This window comes from Gigantopelta aegis, chromosome 15 (assembly GCF_016097555.1).
Source record: "Gigantopelta aegis isolate Gae_Host chromosome 15, Gae_host_genome, whole genome shotgun sequence".
In the NCBI taxonomy this organism is placed as follows: Eukaryota; Metazoa; Mollusca; class Gastropoda; order Neomphalida; family Peltospiridae; genus Gigantopelta; species Gigantopelta aegis.
The window spans coordinates 7,956,346-7,970,256 of record NC_054713.1 but is presented as its reverse complement, the minus strand read 5'-3'; the positions used below and the strand labels follow the sequence as shown (position 1 = coordinate 7,970,256).

Here is a 13,911-nt window from a genome sequence, read left to right as displayed (position 1 = left end):
CGCAAATAAAAGATCCCTTGCTGCTAATCGGAAAGAGTAGCCCATGTAGTGGCGACAGCGGGTTTCCTCTAAAAAAATCTGTGTGGTCCTTAACCATATGTCTGACGCCATATAACCGTAAATAAAATGTGTTGAGTGCGTCGTTAAATAAAACATTTCTTTCTTTCTTTCTTTCTTACAATCGACTGAGCTAATACCACAACAATCCTATGTTTGACGTCAAATACCTTTACATCAATCATTTTCGAGTTAAGTGATACAAAAAAATCCACATATTAATCACTAATACACATACTACAGAAAGAAACCCGACAGCACGCACATTCAGCTACGCTTCGTGACACTCCGTCGCAACAATTGCAAAGCTCGGCGATCTATTTCGAGACTGGGCGATTCCGCCTTGTGCAGCAGTTACAGGGGTCATCTCATAAGAGGAGGCAGTACGTAGCACATACTTTTGCCGTATCCTGTCGATAACACCCCAAATGTATCCTTCAAATTCAAAATGGAATCAATAATGTGTAATTGTTTTGGTTTAATGACGTAATGAAATCCAAATTCATCCAAAACGGCATTAGCCAACTCTTCCATGTTGTAACTTCGCTTGATATGAGACGGCCCCTGTAACTGCTGCACAAGGCGGAATCGCCCAGTGCGCGATCACGTGGTCTATGTCTCGAAATAGATCGCCGAGCTTTGCAATTGTTGCGACGGAGTGTCACGAAGCGTAGCTGAATGTGGGTGCTGTCGGGTTTCTTTCTGTAGTATGTGTATTAGTGATTAATATGTGGATTTTTTTGTATCACTTAACTCGAAAATGATTGATGTAAAGGTATTTGACGTCAAACATAGGATTGTTGTGGTATTAGAGCGGGACTCGTTGCCTACCGTTTGGTAGTCAGGAATTGCCAAAAAAAGACATAGGTTGGTCTCTGACTGTAATGAGAGCGTGTTTATGTCCAAATGTCCGTCTAGCTCTCTTACAGTCAGAGTACTCGGGCTACCCCCCTCCCAAAAAAAACTACAAAAAAACCAAAAAAAATCCTAGGTATGGTCCTGCCTCCCCACCCCACCCCCCGCCCCGCTAAACTTTCTGCACCCGTGCCTAATGCTACACAATCTAATTATAATGATTAGATCGTGTGCCATCTAATTGGGATTATTACGTCGTTCAAAGTCTCGCTTTTCTTGGCTGTCGATGTTTTGATTCGGTGTTTTGTTTGACTTCAAAGCTACTTTCTGAAACACCAGGCAGACTAGCAGTAGTGCTTAGTTCCACAGCGATAGTTTCGACAGATTTTGTCAATATTTATTATTATGTAAATAATAATTCTAGTATTTATTTAATATTGTTGTACTTTTATCATGAGATTTTTACTGTTGTTACTTTGTGTCGGGATCAGCTCGTCAAGTCAAAACTCGGAGAATTCCGATGGCTGCACCGCCCCGTTTTTAATAGCGGACAAACCGTTCGTGGTTGTATGGAACGTGCCGTCATTCGTGTGTCGTAATGTGGAGTTCAATTTGACGGAGTGGGGGATCGTGACGAACAAAGACGACCATTTCTACGGCGGTGAGATTACACTTTTCTACAATCTAGGGGACTGGCCCTACTTTTATAAGAATGGATCGGCCCACAATGGCGGGATTCCGCAGGTAAGAACATTTCATTTAGCAGTACTTTATTTAAAGGTAAAGTTTGTTTTGTTTAATGGTAGCACTAGAGCACATTGGTTTATTAATTATCGCCTATTGGATGTCAAACAATAATAGAAAGGGGTCTTTTATATATACTATGCGGCTTTGATATAGCAAACGTCGTACTGTATCATCATTTGAAAGTTTCTTCCAGTTATCTTTTTTACTAATAGTGCTACTAGTAGTTGGTCTTGTTTTAGGGAGGGGGATCTATATTGACGCCCATATTTGCCACTTCGACCGCCAGAGAAGCCTGTTTACCAAAATAATTTACTTACATATATGCACGCACGCATGCACGGTCCTTTTTAAAAAAATCAGTAAACCTCTCTAAACTGGATACCTCTTAAAACCGTACATTTTACCTGGTCCCGAGAGTGTTCGGTTTAGAGGAGTTTCACTGTGTGTGTGTGTGTTTGTGTGTGTGTATGTGTGTGTGTGTGTGTGTGTGTGTGTGTGTGTGTGTGTGTCTGTGTGTGTGTGTGTTGTGTGTGTGTGTGTGTGTTGTGTGTATGTGTGTGTATGTGTGTGTGTGTGTGTATGTGTGTGTGTGTGTGTGTGTGTGTGTGTGTATATATATACAAAGACTCGGGTTTACAACATTCATTCACTCGAGACAGATAATTAATAATTCCTCATAGCTCGTTAGTTATTCTCTAATTATATATATATATATATATATATATATATATACATACATACATACATACATACATACATACATACATACATACACACAGTGAAACTCCTCTAAACCGGACACTCTCGGGACCAGGTAAAATATACGGTTTAAGAGGTATCCAGTTTAGAGAGGTTTTTTTAAAATGTATGTCCCCCGAGGCGGGTAATCAATTTCGAGGCGATTAAATCACTCTGTACTGCACGACACGTCTCGCCGTGGCCATGTTTAAAGCAACAGTGTTAATCGCAGCATCGAATAAATAGAGTGGCCGTTAGATACCATTTATCTCACAACAGGTTGTTTTAAAATGTATCTAACGGACACAAATGTATTATTCTGTTTCTTACATATTCTCAAAAACCAGGTTTTAAGCAAATTTTTATAAATTTTTTGACTAAAAGTTATTTACAGCCGTTGCACTTTTAGCTAACTTACGCATCACAGACCCATGATTGTCAGGTTAACTATACGTCACAATGTAGTCGATTTCTATTGTGTAGTTTTTCATTGGATGTATGGCAGTGGTGACCTGGTCATCACCTAGGAGTCATAATAGGTGTTGATGCACAGCTCACTGGCATCGTACCCCTCAGCAAACGCCGGGACTCCAAACTCATGATACAACCCACTAAGTTCAAGTCTTTGCCACAACACCCAATGAACAAGACAATGAATAACTCAAAAGAACTAGCTTTCATAAACAGAGCAAATCACCCCTGAGGCAACATAAGGGACGACTCCCTAATACAATCCATCAAGTTAGTACTGTCAGTTGCATCCCACCATGGGAACCACAATTGGACAATGTAAAGATCTGCACAGTGGTCCAACACCTCACCCCTGGAGAGGAACACAGTGAACCATACAAACGAGCCCTGACACATACACACACACACATACACATATACACATACAGACACACACACACACACACACACACACACACACACACACACACACACAGAAACACACACATATACACACACATACACACGTACACATACACACACATATACACACACGCACGCATGCATATACACACGCGCACACATGCACGCACACATGCACGCACACACATACACAGATACACGCACGCACGCATGTACACATATACACGCACGTACGCAAAAACACACACACGCACACATACACAGACACATGCATACAGACACACACACGCACACACATACACTGACACACGCATACATACGCACACACGCACGCATGTACACACACAGACACACACGCACGCATGTACACACACAGACACGCACGCGCGCACACATCGCCCATTGATGTGCCCTTTTCACTATTTTTTTAAAATTATTTATGGGTGTACACTACCAAATCAAATCCCATAGACGACAATAGTAACATATGTGACTAAAACTACTACCTGCAACGTATCAATCGACATAAACGCCACGGATATAAATACTACCATCCCTCACCATTAAAGTGAATAAGAAAAAATTGGGGGTCAAACTGCTCATTCCTGAGATAACGGGTAGCGTCTGTGGCTACCCTTGTTCTGCACAAAATTTACGTACGTTTTTTACAGGTATCCCATACATGTTCCAAGCACAAGGCTACTTGACACAGTGGTACTAAATCAAATACAACTGTCTACATTTTTAGCCCAGATGAAGCTTTTTTTTCACAACCAACACACTCACATTTATAACCAATCACAGGACTTGTGGTGTTCACTTCTCGATCAAAAGTTGCACCTCGAACTTTGACCCAGCCGGAAGTTATTTGGGTTAGTACTACCTATACTTATAACATACATTTTTCAAAAAGTGTCCAGGTATATGTCTTTATGACAGCCAGGGTCTGGTGTATTCTGACATAAACTGACAACCTCACTGAAACTGTTGTTTCTACAGTGAAACCTAATATAATGTACACCTCATAAGGCATATACATTGTATACAGTTTTGTACAAATGCAATATTTCATATTAAACAACAAAATGTTTTAAAATAAAACTCCTGAAGATATTTACTGTCGGTTGGGTGTGTGTACTCAGGTATATATGTAGAGACAACAAAGATATTCAGAGTACCTCTACTCATTTAAAGTATTCCATTAAAACACATGCACTTGACTGACCTCTAGATTATGTTGACCTTAACAGGCACATCAAAGAAATATCAGTCTGAGGAAGGAAACACCAACATAACTGTACATGTATGAAGTAATGACTTAATGTCCTGAACATTAGTGTTAGGAGGAAATTCTGTATGCTGGGTGTGGGTGTCTTCAAATTATCAGGTGTGGGAATTTCAAATCCATCGGCCATGCTGATTTTCATAATAAAACATCAAAACCATTGGCAGCCACCCATATTCCTGACTATATTTTATTTATAGCCTACTGTAGTTGGAGGTTTTAATATTTGTGATATCTGGAATTATCATCCAGCTTTCACACATTTATTTTTGATTAATTACTGAAAAACAACTATGTTTAAATGACATAATTACCCGAACATCAATTTTTTTGCAATATTTTCTAATACAGATGAATACAATATGTATACTGGATGTATTTCTACAATATGTAATCCAGCATTTTATTTAGCTAGTAACATTGGGTAATACTGCTTTAACAATAAAATAAATTATCAACTTACTCCCGGGCAGTATAAACTTAAAATGCTTTTCATGAGAGCAAACTAAGTGATTATTAAAAACAATTATCTTGTTATCTAAAGATATGTTTAAAGTTTAACAAGCTTATTGTTATGTATAAATAAGAACAGAAGGCACAACAGTGACAACAAATTTAATTATGTCTTTAGTAAAGTTTTTCTTCTAATTTACTTAAAGTTTTGCATAAAACTACAAATTTGTCAAAAATATAACTTATCACCCTATAAATAGGTCAAAATGACAATAAAAACCAAGTTCTTTATAAATTTGAGTTTTCAGAATTTCATACATGAAACATTAACTATGTTAATGGAAACTAAATACATTAACCCACTATTGGCACATGTTATTTTTTATATAAAAATAAATTGCTATTAAAATCTTAGTTCAGGTTGCCTATATATAATACCATATAGTTGTATATGGCAAGTCAAATACCATTTAAAAAGATATTGTTGAAATCTTTACAGTATGAGTTACAGGCCAAACCAACTTTTCCTCAGTGCTAACTTTGATTCAAACTCCATTCAGAGCCATGTACAGTGATTATTGTCAAGGTCAAGGTCATTGTGAACTTGCATGGTCGAGTGACCGCTAATTAATCAACTAGTATAGTTTAATTAAATAAAATGACAAAATCATAATATTTTTTATTATGCACTGAATATGTGCTATAGAGTGTATACTAGCGAATCAAATTCATAGACGACAATAGTAACATATGTGGCTAAAACTCCTACCTGCAGCGTATCAATCGACATAAACACCACGGATACAAATACTACCACCCCTCACCCTTAAAGTGAATCAGAAAAAATTGGGGGTCAAGCTGCTCATTTCTGAGATAACGGGAAGCATCTATGACTACCCTAGTTCTGCACAAAATTTAAGTACTTTTTTTTACAGGTACCCCATACATGTTCCAAGCACAAGGCTACTTGACACAGTGGTACTAGATCAAATAACATTGCATAAATATTTAGACTTGTGGTGTTCACTTCTCTATCAAAAGTTGGGTGCACCTCGAATCTTTTACCCAACCGGAAGTTATTTAGTTTAGTACCACCTTATAACTAAATTTCTCTTTCATCACAGGATCGAACCACCTCGATGGATCCGTTCAACTGATTGTTCTTTTTCTCCTTGCAACCAGTGCACCACAACTGGTCAAAGACCGTGGTATATGTGCTTTCCTTTCTTTGAGAAAGTGCATATAAAAGATCCCTTGCTGCATCAGAAACAAATGTAGCGGGTTTCCTCTGATGACTACGAGTCAGAATTACCAAACGTCCAATAGCCGATGATTAATTAATCAATGTGCTCTTGTGGTATCGTTAAACAAAACAAACTTTCCTTATTTCAAAATTTTCCAGAGATCAAGCCCTCTAACACCCTAGATACCCACTTGCTTTCTTTTCAGCAGTATATATAAATAATATTTTCATATACTTAACATTTATGACACCCAATAGCCGATGTGTATTTTTGTGCTGGGGTGTCGTTAAACATTCATTCATTCATTCATTCATTCATTCAATCATTCTTTTCAGCAAACTCAAATACGTCCCCTTTTTTAAATTGTGTGGACCCCCCTTAAAAATTTTTTAAAAATGTATTCGCCCCTGCTTAAATCTGATATTTATGTCGACAGGTTGCGAACAGAAAAAGACACTACGAGAAAGTTGTCAGTCGAATCCGTGAGGTCATCCCAAATAAATATTTCAACGGTCTTGCGGTCATCGATTTTGAGTCATGGCGGCCACTGTTCGCCCACAACTTCGGCTCGCTGTTCATCTACAAGCAACGATCGGTAGACCTGGTTAAATCCAGGTTCCCATCTTGGACGAACAAGACTCAAATTTGGAACGAAGCCGCGAGGGAGTTTCAGAATGCCGCTAGGTAAGTAAAGGCCAGTACACACGTTTCAACTTTTTTTGCGTCACAAATGTTGAAGCTATTTACTGGTCCTAGCCATGTTTCTTTTCATTCTTTTTTTCTTTCTTCTTTTTTTAATTTTTTTTTCTTCCCCTCTGCCCCACAAAAGGTTTGTTTTGTTTAACGACATCGCTAGAGCACCATGATTTGTTAATCATCGGCCATTGGATATCAAGCATTGTAACATATAGTCTTGCAGAGGAAATCCTCTACATTTTTCCATTAGTAGCAAGGAATCTTTTATATGCACCATCCCACAGACAGGTTAGCACATACCACGGCCTTTGATATACAAGTCGTGGTGCACTGGCTGGAACGAGAAATAACCCAGTGGACTCACCGACGGGGATCGATCATAAACCGCGTGCCCATCAGTACCACATGTGTGTATTGGTCCTAGGTCTGTTTCTAGTAGAATCTTGTTGGTCCAAAGTTTGTTTGTTAATTTTGTTTTGTCTAACGACACCACTAGAGCAGACTGATTTGTTAATCATAGGCTATTGGATATCCAAAATTTGGTAATTTTGACATAATTATAGTCTTACAGAGGAAACCCGCTACATTTTTCCATTAGTAGCAGGGGATCTTTTATATGCACCATCCCACAGGCAGGAGAGCACATAATACAGCCTTTGATATACCAGTCGTGGTACACTGGCTGGAATGAGAAGTAGCCCAATGGGCCCACCGGTGGGAATTGATAAAACAAACGGACGGTCGTCAAGCGAGCGCTGTACCACTGAGGTACATCCCGCCCCCGCTGTGTCACAAATGTTGAAGTGTGTGTACTGGTGCTAGGTCAGTTTCTAGTTGGATCTTGTTGGCCCCTATTTCAAAATATTGGTGCATGTCTATGCTGTCTATATTGGTTGGACATTATGCTATTTCCATTGTGAGGCCAAAAATGTGAAACCGTGTGTACTGGCCTTTAGACACTTAAAGCTGCAATCTAGCCTCATATATTGAGAACGAAAAATGCAAACGTATCTGCAGTTTTAATCGACAACAGCCTTCATAGAGCATACAAGTAATTTTTTTTCAATTTTTTTTTTCGATTTTTGTTTAATATAAAAAAATGGGGGGAGAGGGAGGGAGAAGGTCCTCTTTTTCTTCTTGTGGGCGGAATTTAGCTCAGTTGTGTGCTCGCCTCGCGAGGATCGAATTACCCCAGTGGACCCATTCTCCAATTGGCGGTTTTCTCGTCCCAACCAATGGTATATCAAATCTCTGTGTTAATATCACAATAAATTTCTTCTTCTTCTTCTTCTTCTCCTTTTTCTCCTTAAAATAAATTCTATTTCCAGATTGTTCATGGAAGGGACATTACAACTGTCAAGATATCTGCGACCGGATGGTAAATGGGGTTACTATGGTTTCCCGAGGTGTTACGGAGTTTCACCGAGTCATCTGACGTGTCACAACCCTTCCACGTCGAAGGCTAATGACGAGTAAGAACGTACTGTGGTATTAGTTTACCGATATGTTACGGAGTTTCACTCGGGCATCTGACTTGTGCCAAGGGCGGGACGTAGCTCAGTGGTACAGCGCTCGCCTGATGCGCGATCGATCTAGGATCGATTCCCGTCTTTGGGCCCATTAGGCTATTTCTCGTTACAGCCAGTGTTCCACAACTGGTGTAACAAATGTCGTGGTATGTACTAGTAATCCTCTCTGTGGGATGGTGCATATAAAAGATCCCTTGCTTCTAATCAGAAAGAGTAGCCCATCAAGTGGCGACAGCGGGTTCCCTCTCTCAATATCTGTGTGGTCATTAACTATAATTATGTTCTACGCCTTATAAACGTAAATAAAATGTGTTAAGTGTGTCGTTAAATAAAATATTTCCTTTCTTCCTTTCTTCCTTCCTTCCTTCCTTCCTAACTTGTGTCAACCCTTCCACATCGAGGACTAATGACGAGTAAGTACATACTGTAGTACTCGTTAACCGAGTGTACGGGATGTCTGTGTCAGCGGTAGAGTGGTTGTCTGAGGCGCGTCAGGTCGCGGGATCAATCTCACTCGATGGAAATTGTTTCTTCTTAGTTTCTTTTTCTTTTCTTTTTCTTTTTTTTTGTAATGAATACACAATGTATTTCATGAGGAACAAAATGACCATGGTTGGTTGCATTTTATGTTATGAAAAACAAAACGAGACATTGTTTTGAAAACGTTCCATAACTCGTAACAAACATCTCCCTTCCTTCCAACAATTTCCCCCATTAAAGGGTTGCGGTATGGTTGAACTGGCCCTTTTGATAGTGGTATCAACTAACGAAATAGCATTATCACTGTCAAAGTTAGAATTGTCAGATATTCTTTTAAAGGAATGGATTGATTTATTTAACGACGCACTCAACACATTTAATTACGATTATATGGCGTCGGACATATGGCTAATGACCACACAGATATTGAAAGAGGAAACCCGCTGCCGCCACTTCATGGGCAACTCTTTCCGATTAGCAGCAAGGGATCCTTTATATGCACCATCCCACAGACAGGATAGCACATACAACTGCCAACTGCACTGGCTGGAACGAGAAATAGCCCAACGGGCCCAATGACAGGGATCGATCCCAAACCGACCGCACATTAAGCGAGCGCTTTACCACTAATCTACGTCCCGGCCTTGATATTCTTTTAAAGATTATGGTTGAAAACATAAGTAGGTGCGTATGTAGGCGGAGTGTTTCGGGGGTCAAAGAACATCCCTGCTCAAGCAATTTTTCTTGGTTTCTTTTTCAGTATATTTTTGTCGACACCCATATAAATTTTGTTCGCTACAGTCTAGATACACTCCCCCCCCCCCCCCCCCCCCCCCCCCCCCCCCCCCCCCCCCCCTACCACTCCGCGAAACTTCCAGCACACGCGCCTGTATAGTAAGGATGTTTCTAACTATACTCTTCAAAAACAGTACGGGAACTCTAATAAGAATTTACAATTGTCAAAATTGTAAGGTATATTAGCTGTGGGGAATGGTTATATGATAATAGTCAATTAATTGGACAAACATTACAACCGGTAGTTCAATATTACAGTAGGTTTTATGACCACCAAAGATCTTGAAGGACGATTGGGGTCAGAAGTGAAATTTGAAAGTTTTTTATCAGTAAATCGTAAATTTAACCAAAAATGACTGAAAACAAAACATTAACAACAGTATGATCAACAATGAAAACGATTGACAGAAATAATGTTCCACAGTGATTAATGGACCTTCCTGAAATTGTCAAACTCGAGAATGACACCCCATGCACGTGTACGGGGCATGTGCAAACTATGGAATATGTTTCGGTGTGTTACTAGGATGTATGTGGTCAAAACGTATGTTCGGTCTAATAGTTGATATTAACATTAATATTTCAGGTTCCCCTACTTTTTTGACGAGTATGTATACGTACATAGATAACATGAACTTTGAAAACGTATGTCTAACTTTTCTTTCTTTATTTTACAGAATTGGTTGGTTGTTCAAAACAAGTGCTGGTCTTTTTCCTCGCATCTACACAAACCCGATTACACCCAGCAAACCACGGGTCGAATATGTCCGACAGCAGATAAACGAAACTCTGCGAGTACAGGCGAAATTTAACGAACTCTACCGACCAATAATGCCATACAGCATGTGCCAGGCTAATAAGGTTTTCTTCGATGAGGTAATGTGGATTTTGAAAATAAACAAAACAAAACAAAACAGAACAAAAACAAACAAATAAGACAAAAAATCCAAACATTCGAAAGAGCAACATTTGTTCATTGTTCATCATCAAATGTGAGGGCGGGACGAAGCACAGCGGTAAAGCGCTTGCCTGATGCGCGGTTGGTTTAGGATCGATCCCCGTTGGTGGAACCATTTGGCTATTTCTCATTTCAGCCAGTGTACCATGACTGGTATATCAAATGCCATGGTATGTGCTATCCTGTCTGTGGGATGGTGCATATAAAAGATCTGTTGCTACTATTGTAAAAATGTTGCGGGTTTCCTATCTAATCCTATATGTCAAAATTACCAAATGTTGGACATTCAATAGTCGATGATTAATATATCAATATGCTTTAGTTTAGTCGTTAAACAAAATAAACTTTTAACTTTCTTCATTTTATATAGTAGTAATGTAAACGCTTAGATAATATACTTTTACACAGGTGGGTAAAATATGCATATACAATTGAATCCCGTCAGTGTCCGAGAAAGTGTTCGACCCATCGGGTAGTTTGACCTAACCATTCGGTAAACATCGGACATTTCCGTAACATCCGTCATTCTTCCCTGACTAAATTCATACTCAGAATGTTGTATATTTTTCTGTTGTAGCAAGATCTCGACATTTCCATCAAGGAACCGGCGGACATGGGGGCGTCCGGGGTCGTTTTGTGGGGCAGTTCTTCCCTGTTTCACCTCAAAGACGAGTGTCACAAACTTCAGACGTATATCAAGACAGTACTCGGTCCGTTTGTCGTGAAATTGACGGCTTTTACGACATCGTGCTACAGAGAACATTGCAGTGGTCACGGTCGGTGCGTACGTAAAGATTACGAAGCCATGACGCAGCAGCATTTGAGGGAAAACAACAAAATCGCTTGCAGGAAGCCATGGACGGAATATGCCGATGATGTACGAATGACGTGGTCGAAATATGCCGATGCTGCACAAAAGGCGCCGACGGAAAATACCGAATTCGCACGTACAAACTTTACGAGCTACGATGATCTTTCACGAAAGGATTCAAAGTTCGTAAATACGTTTGAGCAGAAGACGGATGGATTTGCAAACAGAAAAGAAGCTCCGTATGGTAATTACGTCTGCCACTGTTTGCCTGGGTGGCGCGGGCCGCTTTGTTCTAAACCGGTGTAGATCAGCATGGATTTCTCTAGATGTGTGCCACATTATAATATATCTAATAGATGATATTAAATTAATCAGTTATTACCAGTGGTTTTGTCAACTGAATGAAGAATTATTTATTTATTTATATTTATATTTATTTTGTATTGTTTTGGGGTTTTTAGGTTTTGGTTTGGGGTGTTTTTTCATTTCATTTCATCGTTATTTTATTTTTTATTTCATTTTTTTTTTTTATTATTATTATTATTAATTTATTTATTTATTTTTATTTTTATTATTTTTTTATTTGTTATTATGTTTGTGTGCGAGTGCGAATAATTTTTACATGCTCATATACCACTAGAGTTTCGAGCATGTCCGTCCCGGGGCCTGTCTCTGGATAGCCAGGGGATTGTCCCGGGACAAAAAAAAAATTAAGCGAACAATTTTGAAATTTACATCCAAAAATTAAATAGTGATGCGCATCTCTAATTAATAAAGAAAATTCTACTCATTAAATTTGGTCGCTAAATTAGATCGGGTGGTCAAAGAGAAATTAGATAAGATCGGTGGCCTTACTCGGGATGGACGGGGGGGGGGGGGGGGGGGGGGGGGGGAGGTAGAGTTGAAAATGGGCAGAATTTTGAAAATAGCAATTAGTAAAAAAGTTAATAGAATTTTAAAAAAAGGGGAACAAAAATAAAAAATTACAAGCCAAAAATAAGAACAATTGACTGCTCGGTCGAATATTTATATAATTTACAGTCCAAAAATAAATAACACAAAGAAGAGAGGATCGGACTATTTAATAATATTAAAAAAAAGAAAGTAATTTCGACATAAACTTTTGAACGAAGGTCTAAAAGTTTAAAGGCCGATCTATATGTCCACGCGAGTGGCCTCGTTAAGGCCGTTAGGGTGCAGAGATTGTAGGGACGAGATGGGTTGCATCCCGTCAAGAAAACCCCTAGATTGACAGTCGATAGACGTTGAAGGTGTAGTGCTGTGCTGAAATACAGATCTTGAGAAGCCTGAACGAGAGAGAATATCAGACTAGGGTATAGTCCAGTCGTCATGGGTTGGTATAGTGGTGCGGACGGGCCCGACGAGATGGTATCACTATAAAGCAAGGTAAAGTCTAGAAAAAAGTAGTAGGGGCCGACCCCGCTTCCTATATCTTCTTAGAGTGGGGCGGTCAATCTTCCAGTGCTGCTAGGACAGGCTCGGACATGTAGAGATTAAACGCGAACAACCGTGGCGTTCTGCAGAATGGCCGTCATACGAGTCACGAAAAAAACATGTCAACATAGTCAGACGGAGAAATGACGTGGAGGCGAGGAATCTCGCTAAAAAGGAATCCAACCTGGTGGTGCAGACTGTCGAAACGAGAAGCGTCCTAGCGTTCAAACAGTTCCAATGGCCGCATATATCCCAGTAGAAAACTTCACTTCGCTGACAAAAACAACGAAGTGAAGGATCCCCAAGTCGAGCCGCGAAAGCACGTGCAGTGTGCACAAGCGAAACAAACACGTCTTACCACGTCGAGCTCCAGACTGGGAATGTGCGATCTCGCAGTGCAATGCTAAAAGACTTGCAAAGAACATGCTTTTGCTAATTGCTATTTTCAAAATTCTGCCCATTTTCAACTTTACACACACACACACACACACACACACACACACACACACACACACACACACACACACACACACACACACACACACACACACACACACACACCCCTCCCCCATCCCGAGTCAGGCCACCGATATTATCGGAGGTCGGACTCTGGATGGGCATGTTCGAAACCCTATCTACGCTCGACGCCCACTATTTAATTTTTGGATGTAAATTTCAAAATTGTCCTTTTAATTTTGTTCTGTCCCGGAACAAGCCCCTGGCTATCCAGAGACAGGCCCCGGGACGGACATGCTCGCGAGATCGCAAAGTTGCGAGAGTTTAGTTAATTAGGCCCCAGATTTACCCATTTTTGAAAAGAGTTCCCGGCCTCGGTGGCGTCGTGGTTAGGCCATCGGTCTACAGGCCGACCAGTGATCCATAACTGTTCAACAAACGCCATGGTTTGTGCTATCCTGCCTGTGGGAAGCGCAAAT

The 13,911-nt window shown here is 40.0% G+C and overlaps 1 protein-coding gene across 3 annotated transcripts; it reads left to right on the top strand.

Moving 5' to 3' along the window:
- The first annotated feature begins 708 nt into the window (after positions 1-708).
- On the top strand, positions 709-11,902 carry LOC121390499 (hyaluronidase A-like). 3 transcript variants are annotated; one of them, XM_041522329.1, is made up of 6 exons: positions 709-764; positions 1,404-1,656; positions 6,689-6,936; positions 8,277-8,420; positions 10,430-10,628; positions 11,288-11,902. In XM_041522329.1, the coding sequence occupies exons 1-6, from the start codon at positions 736-738 to the stop codon at positions 11,825-11,827; spliced, it is 1,413 nt and encodes a 470-aa protein (XP_041378263.1). In that variant the 5' UTR covers positions 709-735; the 3' UTR covers positions 11,828-11,902. The 3 variants fall into 3 exon arrangements, with proteins under 3 accessions (XP_041378263.1, XP_041378262.1, XP_041378264.1); XM_041522328.1 differs by lacking the exon at positions 709-764 and having other exon boundaries at positions 1,257-1,656; XM_041522330.1 differs by lacking the exons at positions 709-764; positions 8,277-8,420 and having other exon boundaries at positions 1,257-1,656.
- The last annotated feature ends 2,009 nt before the right edge of the window (positions 11,903-13,911 follow it).

Bases quoted from the DNA above. Each gene is read 5' to 3' on its own strand.
- LOC121390499 (XM_041522328.1), top strand. From the start codon at position 1,366: ATGAGATTTTTACTGTTGTTACTTTGTGTCGGGATCAGCTCGTCAAGT. The intron at 1,657-6,688 runs GTAAGAACATTT...TTATGTCGACAG, and splicing joins ACAATGGCGGGATTCCGCAG to GTTGCGAACAGAAAAAGACA. The intron at 10,629-11,287 runs GTAATGTGGATT...TTTCTGTTGTAG, and splicing joins ATAAGGTTTTCTTCGATGAG to CAAGATCTCGACATTTCCAT.